General features: G+C 35.3%; 1 protein-coding gene across 1 annotated transcript in view; it reads left to right on the top strand.

Moving 5' to 3' along the window:
* Positions 1-25,607, top strand: part of COL5A2 (collagen type V alpha 2 chain) — a 141,550-nt gene that overhangs the window by 63,923 nt on the left and 52,020 nt on the right. Inside the window, exons 2-11 of the mRNA XM_028508718.2 lie at positions 4,955-5,179; positions 7,914-7,927; positions 12,579-12,611; positions 13,787-13,819; positions 15,259-15,312; positions 20,327-20,437; positions 21,783-21,860; positions 23,403-23,447; positions 24,455-24,508; positions 24,918-24,971. Of these exons, the coding sequence (XP_028364519.1) occupies positions 4,955-5,179; positions 7,914-7,927; positions 12,579-12,611; positions 13,787-13,819; positions 15,259-15,312; positions 20,327-20,437; positions 21,783-21,860; positions 23,403-23,447; positions 24,455-24,508; positions 24,918-24,971 (701 nt within the window). The remainder of the gene's footprint in view (positions 1-4,954; positions 5,180-7,913; positions 7,928-12,578; positions 12,612-13,786; positions 13,820-15,258; positions 15,313-20,326; positions 20,438-21,782; positions 21,861-23,402; positions 23,448-24,454; positions 24,509-24,917; positions 24,972-25,607) is intronic.

The following is a 25,607-nucleotide window of genomic DNA, read 5'->3' on the forward strand; positions in this document are numbered from 1 at the left end:
CTGTATTTTCCACCCAGTGTTTCTTTGTACGTGTCTTTCATTCAGACATGAACACTGAGAGTTCACAGAGTTTTCCAGCCCTCTGTGATGTGCATGTGTTCTTGTGCGGGGGAGAGAAGGCAAGGCTCAACAGCGAATGTGGTTTTTCATCTCCTTGCCATTTAAGAGCATTCCAACTAACTTTCCACATCATCTCACATTTAATTATAAATTCCCAGGGGAAAAGGACCAGTGATGACTCAGAGTATAAAACTAATTTTTAACATTGTCATTTAAAGAAAGAAATACAGTGACCCATTTCTTTGCCCCTTGGATTGAGGTCATGCTGTTTCAAACTTTCAGGAAGAAACTGACCTTCTAAGAGTTAGCACATGTCTATTTATTCCAACCCTGAAGGAGCTGCAGACGACTCACCCCAAAGGAGTCCACACACATTTTAATGATAATTAATCAACAACATTGTTGCATGTCATCTTGTTTATTGTTTATTTGTTGTTCATATTCTCTATTTCCACATATCTAATTATTTCATTGATGCAATTGAAATCTACATCACAATAATAATATGAACTTTTAGGAACAGAGCACATATACCTTCGATATTTTGCATATGCCATACTAGGCACATATTTAGTACTTACTCCTTGGTAAAAACATGGGAACACTTTTGTCCCCAGGGTGTGGGAAGGGAGAAGCAAGCTTATTGAATTTCTAGTGTATCTCATTTTTAGTCATTGGTATTTAGTGCTTGTGATTAATAAACAAAGTTACTAGTAGTTTATTTACTTAATGGAATTGTTTAATGGACTATAGATATAAGTCCATTTCTCTATAGGTTGTGTTTTTTTGAATAGTTCATTATGGAACTATATGGTTTCAAAGTGTTTGATAAAAAATTAACACTGCTGTCCTGGCTCAGTGGATTGAGCGCTGGCTTGAGAACCAAAAGATCGCCAGTTCAACTCCCAGTCTAGGCACATGCCTGGGTAGCAGGCCAGGTCCCCAGTTGGAGGTGCATGAGAGGCAACCACATATTGATGTTTCTCTCCTTCTCTTTCTCCCTCCCTCCCCCTTTCTGAAAATAAATAAATAAAATCTTAAAAAAATAAAATTAACACTATTTGATGTACAAATTTCTATTTATTTTCAAAATGGTCATGCCGAAAAGCATATTAAAATAAGTTTATGTTTTCCTTGGTTAAAATACTTTGGTTAAAATATCAGGGCTGTATACAGTATACAAAATCAATGTTGCTTTATTGATTAGCTATGTGTTATATCATAAAATATTTTGATGAAAGTGAAACAGATTAAAACTTAGTACCCTTCTTATGAATAGCAAAGAACCAGGATGTGGTGTCATATTTTGAAGGCAATTTTGCATTTGACAAATATCTGTGATGAAAGACTAAAGGTGAAACAAAGTGTTCATTCCACAGAGCAGTGAGAAGAATGTTGTCCAAGAAAAACATTCTAAAGCTAGGAAGTTGGATGTCTGGGTTAATGCCTTTATTCTAAACTGAAATCATTTTCGTTTGTGTTTCTATATTATCATTTGAGTCTGTTTATTGACAAATGATAATCTCTCATAAACTAATTTCAGATGCATTTTAAAATTTTTGGTTTTATTTTTGTAAAGCCCAAAGTTAATGCTGGTGCAATTAAATTAATGAGCTATAATTTACTTTCATTCATTTATTTATATCCATACGTCAAACACCTATTTGTTGAATGGTGGCTCTCTGCCAAGTATTGTGTCAAGCTTTAGAAATACCAAAATGAACAAGTGACACTAATCCTTACCTTCATGGAGTTTACTGTCTAATAAAGGAGATAAAAAATGAACAAATAAAAATAAGTAAATTAATGTTAATCATGATAAATTTTATGAGGGCAGTTATGTTTGCCTATCTGTTCACATTTTAGTAACTGTCTAATTACCTTGCATACAATAAAAATGGATGAATGGATAGATACTTACATGAGTTCTTTGAAGAGTTCTGAGAAGCATATCAATTGGGTGAAGGAAGTCTACTTTTATAAGGTTGTCAGGGAAGAACTGGGCGGAGGTCACAAGTAAGCAAACCATAATAGTGAGTTATGGGAGCCGAATGTCAGGGAAGGAAAGGTAGTGCCGGGCATCCCAGGCGAAGGGATCAAACTGTGCAAGGTCTAGCAGGGAGGGCCTTTGGGCCTTGGAAAGGAGTTTTGAATTTAAGTAGTTGGTAAGACCTGAAGGAATTAGGAAAGGATGGAATCCAAATCATGTTTTAAAATACTACAGTTCGTTTGTTAAAAACCACAAAGTTAATGATGTATGTGTTTATTTTGTAGTAAATACACAATAGAATTGCTATTACCATACATTTATATATTTTCCAAATGTGAATTAAATTTTTGCCTAAATATATAAAATATTTGGCAGATATTTTATAATAGCTTATTATAAAATGTTGTTTTGGTCATGGCTTTCCTTAATTGATTTGATGCAAAGATAATTTCTGCCTGGCTTGTATAAACTCTGCATTTTGTTAAAGTTTAACAAGCACCTTTAGTTTAGGATGTTTAATGTAAATGTATTCCCCAAAATAGGACACTGTTATTCTTTTTTAACCTTATGTTTAAAACTAATTTCAATAAACCCATAAATGTTTTGAAAAAGATTTTCTTTATGGTATAAGAATACATAGTGCCCTCTGTTGTTGAGGGATACACTAATCTTAAAATTTCTACTGAGTTGAAAGCCACAAAGGGTTCACCAAACTCTCAAATTATGTGCTCTATTTAGAACCATTATTTTCCTTCCCCTTTCACATGGTTTTGTAAAGAGAACAAAAAATCAGGTTTGGCTACTTGTCACCACAAAAGCCAAACTTGTGAGGCAGTTGGTACAAAAGGAAAGAGGTTTTATTCAGGTGCTGTGCAGTCTGGGAGAAGGATGGGCTCATGTCTCAAGGCTCACCTTCTCAGTCAGACCAAGACAAAGCAAATGTCTGACACGGATCCCGGCTCCTGGGGTCCGTGGCATTATGGTTGACATGAGACAAATTCACATGGACTACCGAGTCCTGTGGAGGAAAAAGGACGGCACGGCTTCCCTCTCAAGAGGACAAAAAGCCTCAGAGCGGTTCAGGCACCCTCTCAAGAGGAGAGCACCTTGACCCTTGCCTTGACAAGCTTTTACTGGGTTCAATTTGCATAGGAATACAGGGTGTATACATAAAGCTCATCAATCATTGTTAGGCAGAAATGATTAAACAAGAGATAACATTCAAAGAACTCTGAGGGCTTATTCTGAGTCAGATAGTTAAAGGGCCATAAAACTTTGGGGAATAAACTCACTTCCTGCTTGGACCCTTATCATTTAAAATGTGGGTATTAGCAAAGTAGGTTTCGTAGGATTTTATACATTCTTTCTTAGGCCTGATTGCCCTAGGGAACCTGCCCTTTCTAGCACAGGGCTGTACCCACCTCCAGCATTGTTTCAGGTTTAAGTCAGGCAGGGGAAGTAAGGCAGCCAGGAGATTAGGAGACTTCTTTCGGACAGAATGAGGACTCAGGTTATGTCAAAGCCGAGGAGTGAGGGTCCATCACCACCTTTTTCTATAGCCTCTAAGTCCTTTCCTGAGGGCTCTTTCAAGACTGTGCCTGTCTTAGGTTGTCTTTCTTTTGAAGAAACTTACCCATCACTGGCTAACTACTCATCTGCCTGGGGCCAAGCAGGGTGAAGAAAAAGGGGACAGGGATAGTGCCCCTACAAGGAAGATAAGCTTTGTCTCCTAAGTGGCTTATAGTCCCAAGGTCTTTTGCTTAGATTTAGCCATGGAGGATTACAGCTTCCAAAACCAGGCAGGGGAGTTCCCAAGTGTCCAGCGTTCTTGCTCCAATTTAAAGTACAGTCCTTTGGAGCCCACAGGCAGAAACATCTTAGTCCCCATACAGCTAGCTTAGCTTGTTCTTGGCTGCTATTCATTTCAGTTTCCTTCCTGGAGCCTGCAGGTGGTCCCTACACAGCCATGGGCCATGTGGCTGCTGGGGCCACATAGTCACAAGCTCCAGGGTGAGAGTGCATGAATGCACCAGTCAGTGCATCACCAGGTGGGCAAGAGAGAGGGAGAGGCTCCCTTCTGGAGGCCATATGCCACATGGCCATGTGGCTAATGGAGAGAACAAGCCAGTTCATGGTGTGAGTGCAGGTCATGAGCAAGCTGAGAGACATGAGCCACAGCATTTCTTTGTTCCACTGGGATTATATTAGCTTGGGTGTGGGACTGACCAGGTGCTTTCTCAAAATGACTGATCAACTTCCCAAATTTTGCATGCTTTAGGTGGGTCCACCTCCCAACCAATTCCCTCTTTTCTCGGGCTAGACTGACAGGCCTCTTTGGTCTAGCACCTCCGCTGGCACCATTTTGACTTCTCTGGTGCATATGCCTGCCTTTCCCAGTCCCAATCCCGATCTGGGAATGGGGTGGGGGCTTTTTCTTTATCCAGTTATCTAGTTAGCTTTTCTTGTGCTCAGTGTAAGAACTTCCCCCTGCTGCCATTTTGGCCTATGGGGTAGACTCCCCTGGTGCTCTGGGTGGACTGTCTACTGGTAACAGTTTGTCTTTATTCCTCCTTACTGACCTTCCTATGCTTTGTTATTTATACTTTCAATAATGAAGACTTTTGGGAAGGTTTCTCTGATTAAGCATACCAACTTTAGATGACTTCTTTTCTTCCCCTATCATGCTAGGATATAACTATCATAATCATTCTATTTTGAATTATGTATTGCTTTAGATGTAAGTACTAAATGAAGTAAGTTTATCTGTGTTTTGCATCCTGGGAAGTTACTGCCTAGCCCAGAATTTTTTAGAAGCCACAAGATGACTCATTTTCTTAATTTTTCCCAGATTCTGAAATTTCAGATTACTAATATTCTTTTTTTGTTTGTTTGTTTTTATTCTAGAAGGATATGGTGAAGAAATAGCCTGCACTCAGAATGGTCAGATGTACTTAAACAGGGACATTTGGAAACCTGCCCCTTGCCAGATCTGTGTCTGTGACAATGGAGCCATTCTTTGTGACAAGATACAGTGCCAGGAAGTGCTTGACTGTGCCGACCCTGTAACTCCCTCTGGGGAGTGCTGTCCTGTCTGTCCACATACAAGTGGGAGTGGCAAAAACAACTTTGGTAAGAATGCTTAGGGCCAACTCAGAATTGATCCAGGTGACTCATCTTTACAGTTGCAGCAGATTTGCTCTCAGATTTCAGCAATTCAAGAGAATAATTAAGCCACTATTCAATGGTCTTATGGCTGAATGATTTTGCTCACACACTTTATCTAACATTAGTGGGAGAGAGACAGTGATTTCCTTTCTTTTTAAAAACCAGGGGAATTTTTGACAAAATTTTGAGTGGTTTTGTCTGATTTGAGAATTCCTCATACCACTTAAGATGGTCATTTGTTACCAGTCCATGCTGGATACCTCTGAGATATTTGTTGGTTTTTCTGTGAAGGTGATTAATGTTCTAAGAGAAGATCTAGAAAAAACACTTACCTTCCCTGGTGCCAACTTTGTCCTTGGGAATGGAATAATTATTTCTAATGTAATATAGTGCCACAGAATCCAATATTACATTAGCTTATATATGCAGAATGCTTTTCATGCTAATTAAGAAAGATGAGAATGAATGTATATCCTGCAGAAAACAATGATGTGAACTACTGGTTTTTAAAACTTTTTTTTAGAGAAGAGTGCTTGTGTTTAAGATAGACTATTGTGTCTAACATAGACTGTGTATATGAAGTACTTACATGTGAGAGAAACAAGTTTATATTTTTGTGTTTTAATGAACCAGGTAAGATGAAAGGTAAAAGTTGTAGCTTAGTTAAGTGGTTACGAATGGCGACTCATGTGCATCTTCATCAAGAAAGTGTCAAGGCTTTCTTTTTCACCTCAAATACCACTGCAAATAACCACAAGTATAATTAAGTATTCAACAGTATGTTTGTGGAAACATTACACAGTAATTTATCAATTCTCTTGGATATCATTCAGAGGTAACAACATGCCTTGAATAAACACCTAAACTCCATTTTTACAACATAATAAGGGGTACACAATGGAAAGAATTAAAAACAGGTTATATAAGGGCTACCTGAAGCAGATATGATCCTCAAAGAAGCCCCAAGGAGTCAGGTAGGATTAAACCAGTGGGGATAAGTGGATAGTACATTGGGACAATGATGGCAGATATCGAAAACAAAGCAAAGCACACAGCTTTCTGAACATAGGAAAATGTGGGAAAGCTCAGTTCATCCCCAGATGGGTAATAATAATAATAAAGAGCTGGCAACAGCATTGATATAAAGATACAATAATAAAGAGGTAGGTGAGTTTAACTAATATTATGTTATCAAGAACATATCGATAAGTATCACAGAACAGGTAAAAATTCGAACCAACAATTTTACCATAAACTAAAGAAAGCTTCATAAAGCATTGCTTCTGAGAAAGAAGGCCATAAATTAGGAATACAAAAAAATGTAATGATGAGGTGAGAAGTAGTGGGAAAACCAAAATCATAATAAGGAAATGAAGGTACAATAGGAAGGAGCACAAGAACTGACATTGCAGAAAATGTAGTAACAGACAGAAAACGGTGATGAGGAATGAAAAAAAACACAGGATTTGAAAGATAACAATTCATATACAAAACAGGTAAGGGGTATCTGTAAAGAAGAATCTCCAAAGAAGAAATACATTGCAAGGGAGCAGAACAAATATATATAATAATATTATACAAGAAAATTTTCCTGAAGTAACATTAAACTTTAATTTTAATATTGAAAAGGGAAACCAAGTGTCTGAAAAAGTTTGCCCAAAATAATTAACATTGAAACTTATCTTAATAAAGTTATTAAACTTAAAAAAAGAAAGACTCTTTTGGGAAATCAGAGAAAAAAGAATATTTAATAATAAAAACATTCTTTCTAAACTTAGAGATAAGACATGGATATTCTTTATCACAACAGCAATTTAACTGTATTTACTTGAACAATTAGGTACAAAAAAATTAGAGGTTTAGAAGTTAGAAGAGAGGAGGTAAAGCTATCAATTTTCAGAAAATAAAATTGTGTATTTATAAAACCTAAGGGAATGGAGTGAAAACACACACTACAAAAACAAAAGATTTTAGTAAGACAGTGCAGTGTAAAATAAACAAATTAATAGGCTTACATTATGCGATTACATCATAGTATAAATAATGGGAGTGAACAATACTCCTTTTATAATAGCAACCGATAGGATAAAATAGCTAAGGATAAATTTTACACAAAATGTTCAAGATCTATCTGAAGACAACTTTAGAACATTACTAACTCAAATGATGACTTTAACACATGGGATATTTATTATATTCTTGGTTAGGGAGGTTAAAACAGGATGATCAAGACTAGTGGCCTCCTGTTGGGAGTGAAATACGGGAAATGAGAGAAAGGGGACAAGAAGGAAGGAGATTTTTTACTACATAATTATAAGCTTTTAATATATTTGGGTTTGTTAATCATATATGAATGAATAGCTTACTTAAAAATATAAAAAATGAAAACAAATATTAACTAAAATGTTTCATTATAATTTTAACTGTTAATTTTATAATTCAGTGAAATTTAAGTACTGTATAATAATATGAAGACTATTCAAATAATGTCAAAATTTTTTGAAAGGGATGTATTATTTTGCCTCTTATGTATGTATTGATTCAAAACAATTTTTGAGTTCTGCTTGCTAGTGATAGGGAAATACTGTTTTAAGTTAAATTTGTACTCCACAGAAATACCTATTATTAAAATAAATATTCAGGAGATCCTTAAAAATTGTTTCTACATAAAATAACATTTACTTTTATCTTTTTATAGGTAGAGGAAGAAAGGTAAGTTTTTTTTTGCATAGTTTCATTTTTGTAAATGTATTTTTCATTCTAATACTATCTACATAGAAGTGTTTTGAAGTGTTTGAAAACCTTTCATAAAATATAAAGTACCATACAAATATAAACATATGAGCTCAGTTCAGCTACATTGCCTATAGATTACAGATACCTCCATTTTATTCACTTTGCTAATTTTTGTTTATACATTTTTCTTCCAAAAGATTATGAATCCCTTAAGAATTGAGACTATGTCACATAAATCTTTGAATGACTTGTGTTTATCACAGTACTCAGTATATATATGTTCAACATATTAGAAATACAGTAAATATTTAATTGAAAGATGGAAGGAGCAAGGAGAGGAGGGAAGCAGAAGGAGGGAGAGAAGAAGGAAGGAAAGAAGGGAGAAAGGGAGGAAGGAAGGAAGGAAGGAAGGAAGGAAGGAAGGAAGGAAGGAAGGAAGGAAGTTAGTTCTATTTTAGTGGGGTTGTGGTACCTCTTCCATTAGTTGAGAAGTAGAGATTTAACTAAAAGAATTATTTGAGCATTTTACCAAACACATACCCTTCCCTTCTCTCCCTGTCCTCATGGTCAAGGTGCCTAAAATTTAATTGCAGAGACAAACCTTACACTCAAGAGGAAAAGTGTGTAATACCGCCATGACCCTAGCACATTGGCAGTTTTGACACTTGACATCTGGAAATAGGCAGTCCCACTAAGTGGAGGGAGTTCACTTGCCTTGGTTGTGTTTTCAGTTTTCTGGTTAACTTGAAAACTATAGAATCTGCTCCAGTATTACCCAGATGGGATGGGCACAGGATTCAAGAGTGGAAATGAGCAGTCATCCCAAATTTCAAGGCAATTGTTAGACAGATTAGCTGTGAATTTTAATTGTCTTTACATTTGCATACTAGAGAACTTCAGTAAAGTGATAATCAGATATTCAGATAAAGCAATGCTATAAATGCATGGCAAATAAGAGTGATGCTACCGAGGGGATTGCCAGACAACTTCTACACTTTTTGGTTCAGAGGGCAATGCCATCAATTTGTCTTTATTGAAATAAATATCAGTGAAGCTATTTCTCTTTGAGTGTATGTCAAAGGAGAAGGGCCGCAAATACCAGTTTACATTTAATATATATCTGAAAGGTAGAAAAATGGAAAGCTAAGTGTATAAGTACAGGCCTCAAACAAAATAGATAGATACATCTATACAGATATTCTATGAAATAAAAAAAGAATAGCCCTGGCTGGTGCAGCTCAGTGAATTGGGTGCAGACTTCAAATAAAAGGGTTGCCAGTTTGATTCCTAGTCAGGGCACATGCCTGGGTTGCAGGCCAGGTCCCCAGTAGTGGGCATGCAAGAGGCAACATTGATATTTCTCTTTCTCTCTTTCTCCTTCCCTTCCTCTCTCTCTAAAAATAAACAAATGAATAAATCTTTAAAAAGATAAAAAAGAAGAACTGACTGTGAGAACTGCCCTGAATTAATCAGTTTAATTTGTTTAGTAATTGCCCAGCTTGCTGAGGGACCACGTTAGGCTCTGCCATTTAGATCACTGCTTTTTCCGAAGGCAGTATGAAACAGCTGGGGGAAGGACACACTCAAAGCCAATGCCAATTTAGCATGCTTCAGTTATGTTCTTATCTTTATGACTGTCATTTATTATCAGATGTCATCAAAAATATGAGAGCAGAGTAATGGTATAAAAATGCATTTGTGCTTGGTTTATTTCAATATTGAGTTTTATTTATAATTTATTCATTTATTCATATTAACTACCACATAGTTCCTTTGCTATAATTCTGTAAGAGGCAAATGATACAGGTGATGGGAAAGTGGGGAAAACACTGTGACTATCTCCGTGGTAATGGCATCTTTTTTTTTTTTTTTTTTTAAAGATTTTATTTATTTATTTTTAGAGAGGGAAGGAAGGGAGACAGAGAGAGAGAAACATCAATGTGCGGTTGCTGGGGGTTATGGCCTGCAACCCAGGCATGTACCCTGGCTGGGAATTGAACCTGGGACACTTTGGTTCCCAGCCCGAGCTCAATCCATTGAGCTATGCCAGCCAGGGCTGGTAATGGCATCTTATAACAGTGATAAGGCATGTCCACATAGCCTTAACTGACAAGTAACCGACAAGATGGAAAATTAAACTGTGATTCTCATCTGAATCTGAGTACTTAAATGGGCATGAAATTCAAATTTAGTTAAACTTTAGATAAATTATTTCACATAAATTAACTTATTCAAAGCCTGTATTAACAAAAGCAACAGATACTTACTTTTGTGGCTTTTTCCAAAGTAAGAAGTATCATAGAATCATTAGAAAAATTTATTATATTAATCTGATAATGGAATACTTCAACCCATATCAAATATTGTCAAGAAATAGAGAGGTCATAATAAGATACCCCAAAACCCTACAATGTAGCTAAGACATCAGCAGTTGCATGGTACGTACAAAGAGCAAAGTGTGCATTTTTCTTGCTTGGTCTCTTAGGATGGAGATTTCACAACCATTCTTAGCCGGCTATTCTATTTTTCTCATTTTGGCTAAAATAATTTTTCCTCCTTTTTTACTTGTTTTTATAGATTTGTTCTAGAAAGAAATCCCTCCTCCCAGCATCATTCTTATAAACTCCTTCTTAAAATTGGGCACAGATTATATATCCTTTCTATATCCTTTATATTGTCCTTTCTAAACAATTCAAATTCTTTCAATATTTCAAGGAAAGCAGTTATAGCTCTTAAAAGGTTAATTTTGAACATCACACTATTAACATCACACTATGTTAATTATGGAAAGACCCAGTCTAGAAGTTAGCAGATGCGGAAATGCAGACATAAGTCTGTTCTGCTTTGCTCCCAATGTGTACTGCTCCCTTCTGCCCCTAGTCCTTTTGTAGGTTGACTTTCAGTCTCTTGTGTTCTACCTTGAACTTACGTGAGAGTTTGCCCTTGCCTCTGTAGAACCATTTCCTACTTCTGAATTCTCAGTTTACTCCTGACTTCCAGTGTGTTAGCTATAGCATCATTAGAATCAATAAGAATCATCAGTGTATTGTTCTGCTTCTGAGTCCAACATTAAGACTAAGATTGTAAAATAACTTCAAAAATTTCACATCACAAAATGTTTTCAGATGCGATAGTATTGTGGGAATATAATTAGACTTTATCTTTGGGAGTACAATTTGGTGATTTAAATTAAAAAATCTTAAAAATATGTATGATCTTTAATCCACAACTTTAACTTCTAGAGATATATTGTAAGGTATTAATTAGAGATGCTACACAAACATTTATAAACAAGGATACTTATTGTAATGTTATTTTTAATTATACAAATGAAAACAAAATCTAAGAGTAAAATACTAAGGCTTTGATTAGGTAAACCAAGTTCAGGTACATGAAGGAAAACTAAGAATACCAGAATATTAACAGTGTTGATCTCTTTAGTGATGAGTATATTATTTAGCATAATATTTAAGTTTCTGTATTAAAAAAATTTCCTGCTATGAACTCATATTATTCTTATAATCAGATAAAAATAATATACGTGAAAGAAGAAATTAAATAGAACTCATTACCCTTGCTTTTTCTACATTTTTGGATATAAATCCTTAATGTGTTTATTTTCTGCAATTGCCTAGTAAAAAACATTGATTCATAAAATATTAATGAATATTAATATATTCATGAAGAATTTGTTCAGAACTTAAGTATGCCAAATGGAAGATGTAAAGTAGACGTGATTATGACCTTGGGGAGACCACAGTATGTTGCAAGACAAATCCTGAAATTAAAAAATAAGGGTAAATATGTGATAAAATAAAGATATATAAAGATGCAACTAATCCAGTATTATTTAACCTATGTACTTGATGTCATGCTATGAAAATACAGTTTTTGTGGTTCTAAAATTCAAAGAATCCAAAGAAATTTCATCAACATCTTTTGTGTTTGCTACATCTATTATTAAAGCAAATAAATCTGCTTGGTTTTATTTACTTTGACTTATGAGAGTTTCTTGTGTTATTTTCATTTTCCTATTCAATTAATATCTTTCTAAGTATTTTTTCTATATTTTCCTCAGATATTAAAATTACCTAATATTATCACATCTTTTCTTATTTCCCCCTTTTTTTCCCATTAATGGGAGCACATTTACCTCTGGTTAATTCTCAGATTCTTCCATGAGTTTTAAAAAAGAGTGATGAGTACTTCAGGACTGGCATCTGCTACATTACTAAACACTAGGTGGCATGTAATAAGAGTGTGAAAGTTCACATGTGTCCACATTTCTAGAATTCTTTTATATTTTTAGTATTTAGGTATCTTTTCCTGTGGTACTTTGACTTTATATCTTTTCATCACAAACATTTCTTGGTCTAGTCAACTCTTTGGTTTTGGTTGCTATAAAACTGAATTGAATTTATTTTCTTTTTCTATCTTTCAGATAAGTAGTATGTTTTTTCATGAATAATATCTAGTTATCCAAAATTGATTGACTTTCATTTCTGAGTTTTCCTGTGTCTCACAAAGAAATCGACACTGTTTATATAGAATATTCTAGCATGACTTTATGTCCAACAAACCATTACATCATATTATTTTGCTAAATAAAGTTTTTTTAACTTCATAGGGAGAAAAAGGAGAACCAGGATTGGTGCCTGTTGTAAGTATACATATGTCTGCATTATTTTCATGTACCTTTAATAAAGTTAGCTATAGTAAAGTGCATAGTATTGCTTCTATATATACTCTCAAAGAAGGGAAATTAGTTATTTTATAAGCAAGTTTTTAGTATAAAACAAGAAAACCAAGATAGGTTTATTTTTTATTTAACAAAAGTTAATGTTAATGCATATTTTGTTTCTTTAGTGTAATTTTGAATATTAACCAAAATAGATCGGTTTGAATACAAAATTTAATGTTTATTTAATACAATATTTTTGACTTTTACAGTCCCATGACCAAAGGCAAAAATCAGGGTCTTACAAAATTGCATGTGAATGTAGAATAATAGTTAAGATATATATTTTTAATAGTATAAATAGACATGTAATCCAGAGAGAAAGGCATGATTTAATATTCCACATTTCTGGAAATATGTCATACCATTATCCAGATTGAGATTCCATATTGTATGAGTTCTTAAGAATTATTTAGATTTATAAATAATCAAAAAGTATATCACTGAATAGAATTAAAGTTCTTCAACAACCAGTCTCATAGATTTTAAAGGAGTTATCATCCCTCTGCCAAAGCAAAAGTGTGTGCATGTTGATTTATTTGGCAGGGTTTGCATTTTGGCTTTGCCTTTAAGTTGGCCTGTTTTTAACAGATTGCCTAGAAACAAATCATTCATATTTTTTCTTTCATTTAAAAATACTTATGTGTACTTACTATGTCTCAGGTGCTGTTTTAAGTACTTTTAAAACATTTTGTTTGTTTGTCTTCACAACACAACACTTCTTGAAGAAAGTAATTTCCTAATGGTTCTGACCATTTAACAGAAGAGAAATCTAAGCACAGAGGCAGTAAGTCAGTCATCCAAGGCCTTACTTACCATGCACGGAAAAGGGATGTGCAGGCAGGCTCTGCACCCTGACTTCTTGGCTCCAGCTGTGCTCTGAACTACTCTGCCAGCACTGCCTCCCTAGGTTAGAGTTTAAGTTAGATGGCGTTTTAACTCATAACTCAGGGAGGAAACAGTCATCAATTGACAACATTTATTTTTAAAATATTCACTGGTGCTTTTGTTATTATTCTTATTTGTTTGACTATTGCCTTTTCTAAAACTCTGCAGGTAGGAATTCATCTTCACCAATTACTCTGTTTATCGTTTAGGTAACAGGCATACGGGGCCGCCCGGGACCAGCAGTAAGTCATTTCCTCCACTGTCTATGGCTCTCGTCAGTCCTTTGAGATACTGAGAACCTTTATGAATATCGTACCCGTGACAAGACAATAGAATGTTTTCTTGAAGCATTTTTTCTCGAAATATCTTAGAGTTTAAGCATTCTTTTGCAGCAATGAATGCCACATAGGGGTTCATTTTATTCTGAAGTTGAAGTGCCCTATTATTCCTCAAGTGTTAGTGTTTCTTTGGTTATGTGAAGGGCAAGACAATCTTTCCTCACACTGCTAATTTCAGGTTAACCTTAGTCAGTGGAAGGAGGGCATACCGCCTGTTGTTCAGCAATGATTAAGACTAGATCACTTTCGTCTGTTCAATGAAACAAACTGTTAATTTTACCTGTTAATGAAATTAAATCATATAGCAGTAAAATTTGACATTACACATCAGAATAACATATTTCTGGCTTAGCATAAAAGACTGTTGATTTCAAGTTTGAACTAGTAGCATACATAGGTAAATAGATGGATAACACACACACATACACACACATGATGCCTGCAGAATTTAAAATGCATTAAATCAACACAAGTAAAATGCAATATGCTTTAACAGGCCTGCTTCAGTCATTCTGAAACTTTAGCTTTTAAACAATATTGTATGCTTGATTGAGTAAGTGCACAGTCTAATTTTCATAACTCAATTTTGACTTTTGAAGAGAAATAAAATTCTCTAGGCAACTGCAGTTGTAAAAAAAAAGCTAATTGAAGATATCAGCACAATGATGCCACTTTTGAAATATAATAATCACTTGCTATTTTAAGGGATAAATAACTGCAATTACTATTTGGAAAATTCTAAGTGGGTGTTAAATATACTGTGGAGATGATGCAACATTCTAAATCAAGTAGAAAATAAGATTATTGAATGTACAGTACATAAAGCAGTAGTAGAATAAGAGGCTTTTCTTTCTCTCATTTTCATTAGCAACTTGGACTCTGATGAATAGTTTGGGGTATTGTGTACCAATACGATCTCATACATTCCCTCAGATAGTTGAAATTTGGAGTTTGCATATCTATGTAGCTCTAAAAATCTGAAATACAAGTTTTTGTACCCATAATTTATTGGCAAAAACTTGTCTGGGACAAGACAGCAAAAATGATCTGTACAAATTTGCCATTACTGTTCAAACTATTACATTCAGCTCATAGGGCTCCACAGTGCTATAATGTAACACTTAATTCTTTACAGACCTGTAAGCTTCACTGCTAAAACAAACAGCCTTTCTATGCACATTTGGTATGCACACAGCTTTATTTTCTATGGCCTTCAATTGAACTGAATTCAAAAAGAATGGTGATATTTCTGTTTTCAAGTTTTCTTATACCAAGCAAATCTTTAAAACAAAACATCTGAAGTATACATGTTTTGCAGGCATAACCACTATGTTCTGCTTTAGGGACCTCCAGGATCACAAGGACCAAGAGGAGAGAGAGGGCCAAAAGGAAAACCTGTAAGTTGGCCATGGGCTCCCTTTGTGCGGATGGTACCGTGTACTGAGTAAGGCCCTTGCTATACCACGTTCTCTGGACGAAGGGAAGCGCCGGCAGCTCTGTGCTCACCTTTGTTAAATGTGACATGGAATTCAGGTCATGAAGAGATTATCATGTGCTAACAACTATCTCATATTTTTAGATAGCACACGTGACATTTATTTGTCCTTTATGAGTTCAACTTAAAATGATGTAGAATCTAAGGAAACATAATGAATACCTCATGTTGTTTTCAGAAGGTGCAACTCATGAGTAAACAATGCCAAGAACGTCCTGTTGAGATAAAACACCCAAGTTCTGTGATCTGTGGTTGCTACAGGAATAACCAAATTGGATAAAGAATGAATTATTAGAGGACAACATTTTCTCTTAATTGGTTGTATAATGAATTTATTTTGCAAGTAGTATGTTGCATTTTTCATGGAGCTGCTGCTGCAGAACTGTCAAAGGAATAATTTTAGAAATCAAGAAATCCATTGGCAGAATAAAGGGAGCACCTTTAAATTTAAATAATCAATTCTATACCCTCGATATAAAACATGAGAATACCAAATGTTTACTCTTATCACCAATTGCTATCCTAGGATAGTAATTCTTTATCTCATTCACAAAAACTAGTGACTTTCATATATTAAATGACTGGATTAATTTTTATATTGCTATAACTATCTCATGTTTCAAATCAGAAAAATTTGTGGTGTTTCATATTCTGTCAAATGATATCTACTAAAATTTACCTCTGTGGACTTTTAGCTTTTCAAATATGTATTTACCCACACCTAAATGGTGAGAGATTGATGAATGAGAAGCAACAGACAACCTTGAATATATACACGAGGGAAAAAGTATTTTGGGCCATGTCACTGGGAACTCTTGCCACACTGGTTTCATATTTGATGCTATTTTATGCTTCCACACATTTCATCAAGTATAGCATTATGCTGATACTCTTCCAAACTGGAGCTGGAGTTATCAGCGGTATTGGTAGGCATGCAGGTAAATAACAGTGCCCGAAAGAAGTGGGCCATAGCCATGTAGGTGGCAGCAAAGCTGTGGTCCAGTTATCTCATGCCCCGTCCTTTATTGCTGCTCTGCTGAGCTGTCTCACCAATGCTGGCAGCTTACACACTGTTGGTAGCCCTCAGATGTCTGCCCAGGGTCTAGAATAGCAAAAACAGGTAGAGGGAGGGTAAGAGGGGAAGGAGTCATGCGTCATGCAGAAAACATTGTGCATCCATGTGTTTGTGCTGAGAACAGTTAATAACAGTGACTGCTAAGTCTGGGTGAAAATTATTATGAAAAAATGGTTGGACTTCCAGAATTCCTTGTTAGGATTCAGTGAATCTACTCCTCACTGCTCTTAACTTCTCTTCCTCCCCTGCCCTCCTGTTCTCTTCCCTCTTTCCTTCTCTCCTCCCGTCTCCTTCTCAACTTTCTCAACTTAGTGTATGGTTGCTCCTTTTTGTATCTTCATTAGGTCTGAAACAATCAATATGAATAGTCTGTGTGCGTGGGTGTGCAAGTAAAAGAGTGAGGAATAGTTATTTATTTGGAATTAAGGAAGACAATCAGGCAGATACCCAAGTAGGAAATCTATTTCTCTTTCTTAATTCTAGCAAGCATTGGTGTGATTGTGTTTAACAACTGATTCATTAAAAAAAAAATCTGCCCTTAGCTTTTGCTGATTTTCCTGGTATAAATAGTCTCACAATAGCTGATTTCAAGATATTGGTATGATGTTACAAAATTGCCATAGGTAGGATGTTTTGCCATAGGTCTCAAGATATGCAGGAGCTGCTTGACTAAAACTATGCCTAGAACATTATAGGGTGGTACTACAATTATAAATGCCACTTTGTCCCCCCATTACTATCAAACACTACAGGAGGCTCAGAATGTACAGCAATTTCTAAACTTCAATTATATTATTGTTTGGGGCCAGATGTTTCCTTATGCATTGTGGTATGTTTGGCAGCATTCCTAATGCATGCCCACTCCATGCCAGTGGCAACACCTGCTCCATTGCCTCATACAATTGTAACAACTAAAATTAGCTCTTGGTGTTGTCAAATGTCTCTTGGAAGGCAACATTGCACATGATTAAGCTACTGCTATAGAGACACTCTCAAGAAGTCTTCACTATTAGCCAATGACCATCATGAATGTCTCTTACCACATGTCCTTAGTTTAAGTGTATTGTCCTGGTAACTTTACAGTCATGACAAACTAGCAACCTGTCAGATATGGGCAGTCAATGATGTGCTGAGTTCTAACTGCATATGACACTTAACATCTATAGGCTCATTTTCTATCTGTAAAATGGGAAATATACCAGTTCTGACATATCATAATTTGTGTTTGTCCAACTACTAACTAGCAGAGAATAAAGTCATCACTCCTTTCGACTCGTGAACGTTTAAAGGTCGCCACCTAGTGGCAATCTGCAAGTACTTTTTATTGTAGATTGCTTCCTGAGGCTCTACAGTATCCTGGGGGATGGGAGAATGTTAACCTTAATATAAATTTATGGGATTCAGCTTACTTGGAAATATGAAAATACATATATTTTAATATATTCCCCAGTTACAATTTTTATTTTCAACATTTATCAGTAAAATGTTCACATACATATATTTTTTCTTATTTTCACTTATAATCTTGCTTACTATGTTTTCTTTTGGAAAGTTTTTGTGAATTTTATTCTCAAGCTCTATAATAGCATATCATGTAGGCTATTTAAAGAAGATCCCATGGAGACATAGAATACAGAAGAAGTCAATGAAGTAGTGTGCTGTCTTCAGAGCAGACTTTGAAACATGGTTATTAATCACAGAGGGCTCGAGAAAAGACAATGTTTTGAGTATTAATATTATCCAAACCTCTCTCTACTCCCATTGACACTAGTGGAGTTTCAGGTTTGTCTTTAGAAATCTCTTTGAGAGCAGAGATAATGTGTCAGCTCATTTTTGTATATATTAATAACTGGTAATCAGTCATTTCATGTTTCAAAACACATTAGCTTTCTTTTTTATTTAATCTTTATTGCATTATTTTCCACTACCATTTAGTCTCCTTATACTCCCCTCCCCCAGCTATTGCCACACTGTTGTCCATGTCCACAAGTCCTCTGTCCTTTTTCACACAAGGCTCTGTGAGTAAGTTGGACTAGTACTTGTCTGTGTAACCCCCGACAACATGTATTTGCGGTTCCTGTTGTTCACACTCACACACTTCAGAAATCCTAGATAGCAATTAAAGTCAGCCTCCATTAATGTACACACAGTGAAAAGAGTCCAGTAAATTGTCAGTGGCTTGGGAGTCAGGAAAGGTTTGATTTTTAAAGGATGAGAATATGCTTCTGAAAAATATTATTCACAATGTCATTTTTTTCAGAGTAAATTATCTACTTCTATTGGAAAAGATACATTTGCTTATGTACCCCAATCTTCCATGAAGTAAACATGTCTATATGAATGTTTGAATATGTTAAAATACATTAAATTGAATAGCTATTATGCCACCTTCCCCAAGGCCATCACGTGCAAACTGCCCCCTCTCCCACCTCAGCTTCTCCTCTATTTACTCCTTCTGCTATATGAGTTTGTATTTTAGTCACTTACTTTGGGCCGCTTGGTATTCTCATGTTTAGGTATGAGAAGCCTCTTTTACTATTGAACTCAGTTCATTTACCATATTTTTCTCAATCCATGCTCCTAATTATAAAAATTATATTGACTTTTTAGTTCGGTAGCCCTTCCTTTCTTTTTAAAGTTGGCTAAGTCTCTTTAGGGTTATAAAGCCAGAAAATACTTAACAAGGCTTGTGGAAATGGTGAGGTTAGGGGACGGAGCATTTCCGGAACTGAGGACGTGGCTGTTCCCCAAGCTGTCTTCAGTTTGTGGATTAGGAGGGTGGAGCGTGGCAGCTAGAAATCATTGCTCACTTCTCTGAGACATGGACTTGGCTGGGTCACTGTGCCTTTCCCTGTTTCTATTGGTCTGTCTGCCTTTGGGGTGGTAAGGGAAATGAAGTGTGCTCGACTTCAAGTACTAGAGTAAAGCAGATTGAAATGTGAACGTATAATAAATATATTATCTACTATGTGCCAGGAACTATGAGAAACATTAAAATATTAAAAAGACAAAAACTCCCTCCCCCAACTACAATCAAGGCTCCTTCACATTTTTGTGTAGTTATGGTTGGGGGGAGTTCCAGCAGGCATGCACCTAGTTAACTGCCATCTATGACAGGCAAGAGAATTTAGAAACTGTGGATTAATACTCTTGAACAACAAAACTCAACCAAATAAAAATCTTATTCTAGGTAACTAATAAACTGACTATAATTTTATAAATATTCCAGGAAGGGTGATTACTGGGGATGTTTTATATCAAGAGGAAAATTCCTACTGAGAATGTACCATGTCCCAATAGTAGACTCTGTGACCAGTGCTAAATTACTGTAGATGGCTGGATTATTGTTCTTTTTATTATTTTTAAGACTTTATTTTTTAGAGAAGTTTTAGGTTCATATCCAAATTGAGAGGAAGGTACAGAATTTGATACATACCCTGTCCCCAAATGTTCATAGCCTTCCCTATTATCAGCATCCCCTGCCAGAGTCCATAGTTTATATTTGGGTCCCTTCTTAGTATTGTACACTATGAGTTTGAACAAAAGTCTATAATGACATATATCCACCCTTATACTGTACAGAATATTTTCACTGCCATAAAAATCCTCTGTGCTCTCCTTAGTCATTCCCTACCCCCACCCGAACCCCTGGCAACCTCTGATCTTTTTACTGTCTCCATGGCTTTGCCTTTTCCAGAATGTGATAGTTGGAATCAAACAGTACAGCCATTCATAGTAAAATAATGAACACACCATCTCTACCAAGAAGTCTGTGCAGTTAGCTTTCTATTAAGTGCCCATTTGGCAATAGGTTGTCATTCCCACTGGCTTGTTTTTGCAGGGTCCTCGTGGTCCTCAGGGAATTGATGGGGAACCAGGAGTCCCTGGTCAACCAGGTCCTCCAGGGCCACCTGGACACCCTTCTCACCCAGGACCTGATGGCATCAGCAGGGTAAGGGCTATGCATTGTTCAATGCCACATTTAGATAATATGTTAAGGTTTTGATGTATTGCTATTATTTCAAATTGTGTTGGTTCAGTTGTTGACCCTTGACTGTAAGAGCAGCTTTGTGAAGGCAATGCTGCCATGAACAATGATACAACTAGGACATCCACAGAGAGTTGTTGGAAAATTCAACGTAACATTTTTTAAAAGTCTTGCTTCAAAGGTAGTTCTCAAGGTCAGCTCCAGACTTTGTGAACTTTATTCTTTCTGTTGATTCTAAAGAAATGGGAAATGAAAAATCTATGACATTTTTTCATTTCATTGGGAAATGAAAAAGGCTCAGAAAGTGTTAAACTATGTGTTATGACCTCCACGCCACGGGAGGGTGACATATCTGTGATGATGTGCAGAAAGGGGCCATCAAGTTGGCACTAAAAATCTATCTGATTATTCTCCTAGTTGTAGTTTTCTACTAGAAGTAAAATAAAACTGTCATTCTATGCCTGCCTCTTTGAATTCTTAGTGTCAGACATAGGGATTTATAAGTACATTGCATCGCATAACAAGGGAACATACGGAGCCCTGAAATAATGATTTTTGCTTTACAACAATTCATACATTTGTTTTTTAGCTGATGGTAGGAAGAATTGCCAATTCATTTTTCAAACAATATGAACATTCTTTTCCTGCTAAAATCTAGAGATTGGAACTCTGGGAACGTATATAGACAATTTTGGTCAGTTGGGTTACCAGAGTTTTTAGATATGAAAGACAATAGGTAAAACTGTTGCCAATTCTTAGAACATTCAAGGATTCCATAAAAAGGGTTATAAAATTTTTATTAACTTACATAAATACAGTTAAACGCTCACTGGCCATGAACAAGAAAGAAGAATACCAGCTCCGGTAAGTAATATATTCTGAAATGGAATCTGGACACTTTAGGACAGATGTTTCGAAAGCCATCTCTCAGCTCTGTTCAGATGTTTGGCAGGCTCTAACCTTGGGAAGGAATCAGATAAAGGGATTTACAACTGAAATTGATGAGAGTGGCTAAATGCTTAACAGAATGAGTCACACTTTTATCAAGTATCAGACATTTGGCCCATTGCAATAGTTGTTCTGAAACAGCATAGTCATAAGATACTCCGTGGAAGGTTGCTCAGTTAAAAACACATACAATGAACAACAACTTGAGTCTTTTTTTGCTCTAAAGCAAAAGTTTAAAATGATTCATAGAAGGGCCATTCTATATGAATCCCAGAGAATTTACATACATGTCTCAGTTTAACAAGTATTTTGATATACATCTTTTATTGTGGAAATAATGTCAACACATTGCTTTTTCCAGCCATTTTCAGCTCAGATGGCTGGGCTGGATGAAAAATCTGGCCTTGGGAGTCAGATGGGCCTGATGCCTGGCTCAGTGGTAAGTGCAAAGTTTACTGATAATTAAAGTACCTTTGAAAAAAAACATTTAAAAAAGAGAGGTCTCAGTTTGTTAAGAGTAATATATGTCTCCTTAAACATCTCCATCCATTCATTCATTCAGTTTATTTATCAGGCCCTCCTCTGGCAGTTAAATGCCAGAGGTGTTCTATTCATAACTGTGCAAAGTATTTGTCGACACTCATAAAGGACTGTCTATATATTTCATTTATTATTTAAAGAAAATAAGGAATTTTAAAACATATAACCACCAGTACCACATCAAAGAGGGTTTGATGGTGTTGTTAGAAATAGTGATTTGGCAAAAATTTGAAACAAGTTAACCAGTTTTATTTTCATCATTTCCTAGTTTTCTTAATATTCTCTGGCTACCTATAGCAACAACTTTAAAGTTTCCTTCCAGAACCTACTGACCATTCCCATTCTCTTTTGAATTTCTTCAACAGCCAGAAAGTTTCCCATTTTTCTTTAAGTAGACACTTTAACCTCAGTATTTGGAGCAGTGAAATCTCACGGAATGAATTAGTACTTTTAAAACTAACTCTCCCATGTTTTTCCACTCATAATATAGTTCAAAAGCATTCCAGATTAATAGTATTTTAGATACATTTTTAAGGCCGGGATTGTTTGTATGTATTATTTAAGTCATTAGCGGTATGCTCTCATCAATGATTATCTTGGGATAATTTTCTGAAGTATATGAGTTTTAATTCATTTGAAGTTTAACTTACATGTATTTGTTTTTGTAATGAAGTTTTAATTTTCTTACTAGCTAAAAATCTAATTAATTCAAAACAAAAATTTAAGTTTTTACCTTAAGAACAAACTTGATTTTGATTTAATTGAATTTACTTTTTAAAGTATGACATTAAAAATTGTATAGACATATTAACCATTTTTTAAATTGCATTTTCCTTTTCTTCCCTTGGCTATGTTTCAGTGTAGTCATTTCATGTTTAAACGAGGGAAGCCTGTGAGGATGCTTTAAGTTTATGTTATGAAAGAAAGAAATAGTCCAGAAATCTCAGCCCCCTGAAAATTTTTAAACTTACATTTCAAATAATCTAGTCATTATTTCTGATGTTTTCATAAGCCTTTAATTCAACTTGCTTAATTACGTTATAAGAGTTATATGCTGTGAAGCCGAAGAATTAAATAGTCAGCTTGATAACTCCTTTAGGCCTGCCAAGAGTTTTCTTTTGTCAGATGTTCTGTTTTAACAGAACCACTCCTCAAGCATGCACGCATTCTCGTCCCGAAGGCATTGGGTGTGCACAGGCAAATTCTTTATTTCTCTTTGTGGCACCGAGAGTATACATAAAATCACCCAAATGTTATCCCAGCTTTAATTTTCTTGAATTTAGCTGCATTCCAGATGTGCACAGATGGAGAATGTCATCATCTTCCACTGTCAAAAGTTCACTTTTCCAGATTCTAAAGCTTTTCCAGATTAAACATTTTTTAAATGTTTGACCTAGTTGTCACTAACAGTATACAACTTTTCTTCTCATTTGCTTTTAAGGGTCCTATTGGCCCAAGGGGACCTCCAGGTTTACAAGGGCAGCAAGTAAGTATTTTTATAATTAAATGGCAACCATAGCAAATAAATAAATAAATAAATAAATAAATAAGCAAGCCTCTGTGACATGACTGCTTTGAGCTGGTCTTTAAATTACACATTGTAGTCCTTATTTTGAATGGGTTATAGTGAATTAATTTTCACTTAGAAATATATGCAGTATGATTTTCAAAGTTGCTTGTGGGGCTGAAGTTTTATTGTGTGTTTTTTTTAGGTTACTGATCTTCAACACAAAAAAATTTTATGTGCCTTTGCATCTGAAATAACATGTCAGGATGAAAATTCTCATAATTGGTTATGTGCCAACTCTGAGGCTATGAAATCAGATTGTAGAAAGCAATTACTATGTGGTATTGTTAGAAATAACATTCAGGGTGATTACTTCATGGAATCTTTAAAAAGATCATAATACTAAACTTTTTTCTGTAGCCTGTAAAATACCAGTGAAGTAGTGGGATAGAGCTATATTAATTTTGTAGTGATTTGACAGGCAGTAGGAAATAATTTTTTAAAGTAAAGATAAAAAAGAATTCTTATCTCAGTCAAAAATACCATATTGTCCTTATCATATGTGTGGAGTTTTACTTTAAGTCAGTTTATATTACTACCATTGGTGAATAGAAAATACGTTGTTATTTAAGATGAGAAAGAGGAAGAAGACAAAGGAGAAAAAAGAAAAAAATATTATGATGATAACTACCATTGACTGAACACGCTTTGCTAGCACTATTCTAGGTTCTTAATATGCATTAGTTATCTAAATAGATATAAAAGCCTAATGAAGTAGGTACCATATTATTCTCATTTCATAGATTAGAAAATTGAAGTATGGACAGAGTATGTGACTCACACAAAGTCATACAACTGGAGAGTGATAAAGCCAGCACTTTGAACAATAGCACTATACTTCAGTGTTCTGAATTAGTGTTCTGGATTTAGTGTTCTGTTTTTTTCTGTGGTTTGTATATATATATATAATCTGTTCTCAATTTTAGGGTGGCGTTGGCCCTACAGGACCTCCTGGTGAACCTGGTGAACCTGGACCAATGGTAAATGTCAAGTAAGCATGTAGATGCAGTTAAATATGGGTCCACCATGATAACGGTGTCCTGAGTTATTTATTTTACCAGCTCTTTACTTATGTAGCAAGAAATTGCAGTCCAGTTCATGGGCTCTGTATTACAGATTGTGTTTAAGTTATGTTTCTTGTGGCAGAGTATTTAAATTCTGAGACTTTGAAAAGGATCAGCTGATAGTGCTGAGATATTTGCATTTGTGAATGCAAACTTGTTCTGTTGAGCAAGTAATATGAGTGATAGAACATAAAATTCAGAATATTAATGAAGCTATTTTCTGTTTTTTTTTTTAATTTGTCTCAATAATATTTTGGACTGAGTCATTGGTTGGAGTAGATAAAAACAGGTAAATATTCTTTTTTTCCTTTTGTTTTGTTACTAGGGTCCAATTGGTGCACGTGGACCAGAGGGCCCTCCTGGAAAACCTGGTGAAGATGTATGCTGCCTTCCTTCATTTCCCTTTGAAATTTTTAAAGAGTCTAAGAAGGAGCTACAGTGTTAACATGAGTGTTATTCATTAATTCCCTTTCATTTCCCCCACTTTTAGCTTCCATTAACGTCAGTCAAAACTAGGGAGCTCACAAGGGAATTTTACAAAATCTAAAGTGATCTTAATTTTGATGGTAATACAGTATTAGGTGCTGTCCCTTTCCCGAGATTCCCCAAGTTTTCCATTATGATTTCTCCAGGAGATACTGGAATTGTCACAATAGCTTCAGCCTTTGCTGATGGAACCTCTGAAGTGATCTGAAGGAAAAATTTATTACTCTAATGGCAACAATATTATGAGGTTGTCATTAAATGGATTTTTAAAATGTGTTAGTGGGCTAGCATCAATATCACTCTCCAATGCTGAAAAAGTCATTTCTTCAGTTGAATTTTTAATTACAGTTAAGACTCAATTTCACATTTTAATATTAAAATCATGTGATCAAAGAACAGAGTGCAGCAACAAATTTATGTTTTTGGAATCTTTTGTTAGTTGTACCAAAGTTGAGGATAAAGTTTTGGGTAGGCCATCAATTTCTATATGATACTAAATTAAGTAAATATTTTTTCTTTATCTGTCATG

Source organism: Phyllostomus discolor, chromosome 4 (assembly GCF_004126475.2).
Source record: "Phyllostomus discolor isolate MPI-MPIP mPhyDis1 chromosome 4, mPhyDis1.pri.v3, whole genome shotgun sequence".
Taxonomy (NCBI): domain Eukaryota; kingdom Metazoa; phylum Chordata; class Mammalia; order Chiroptera; family Phyllostomidae; genus Phyllostomus; species Phyllostomus discolor.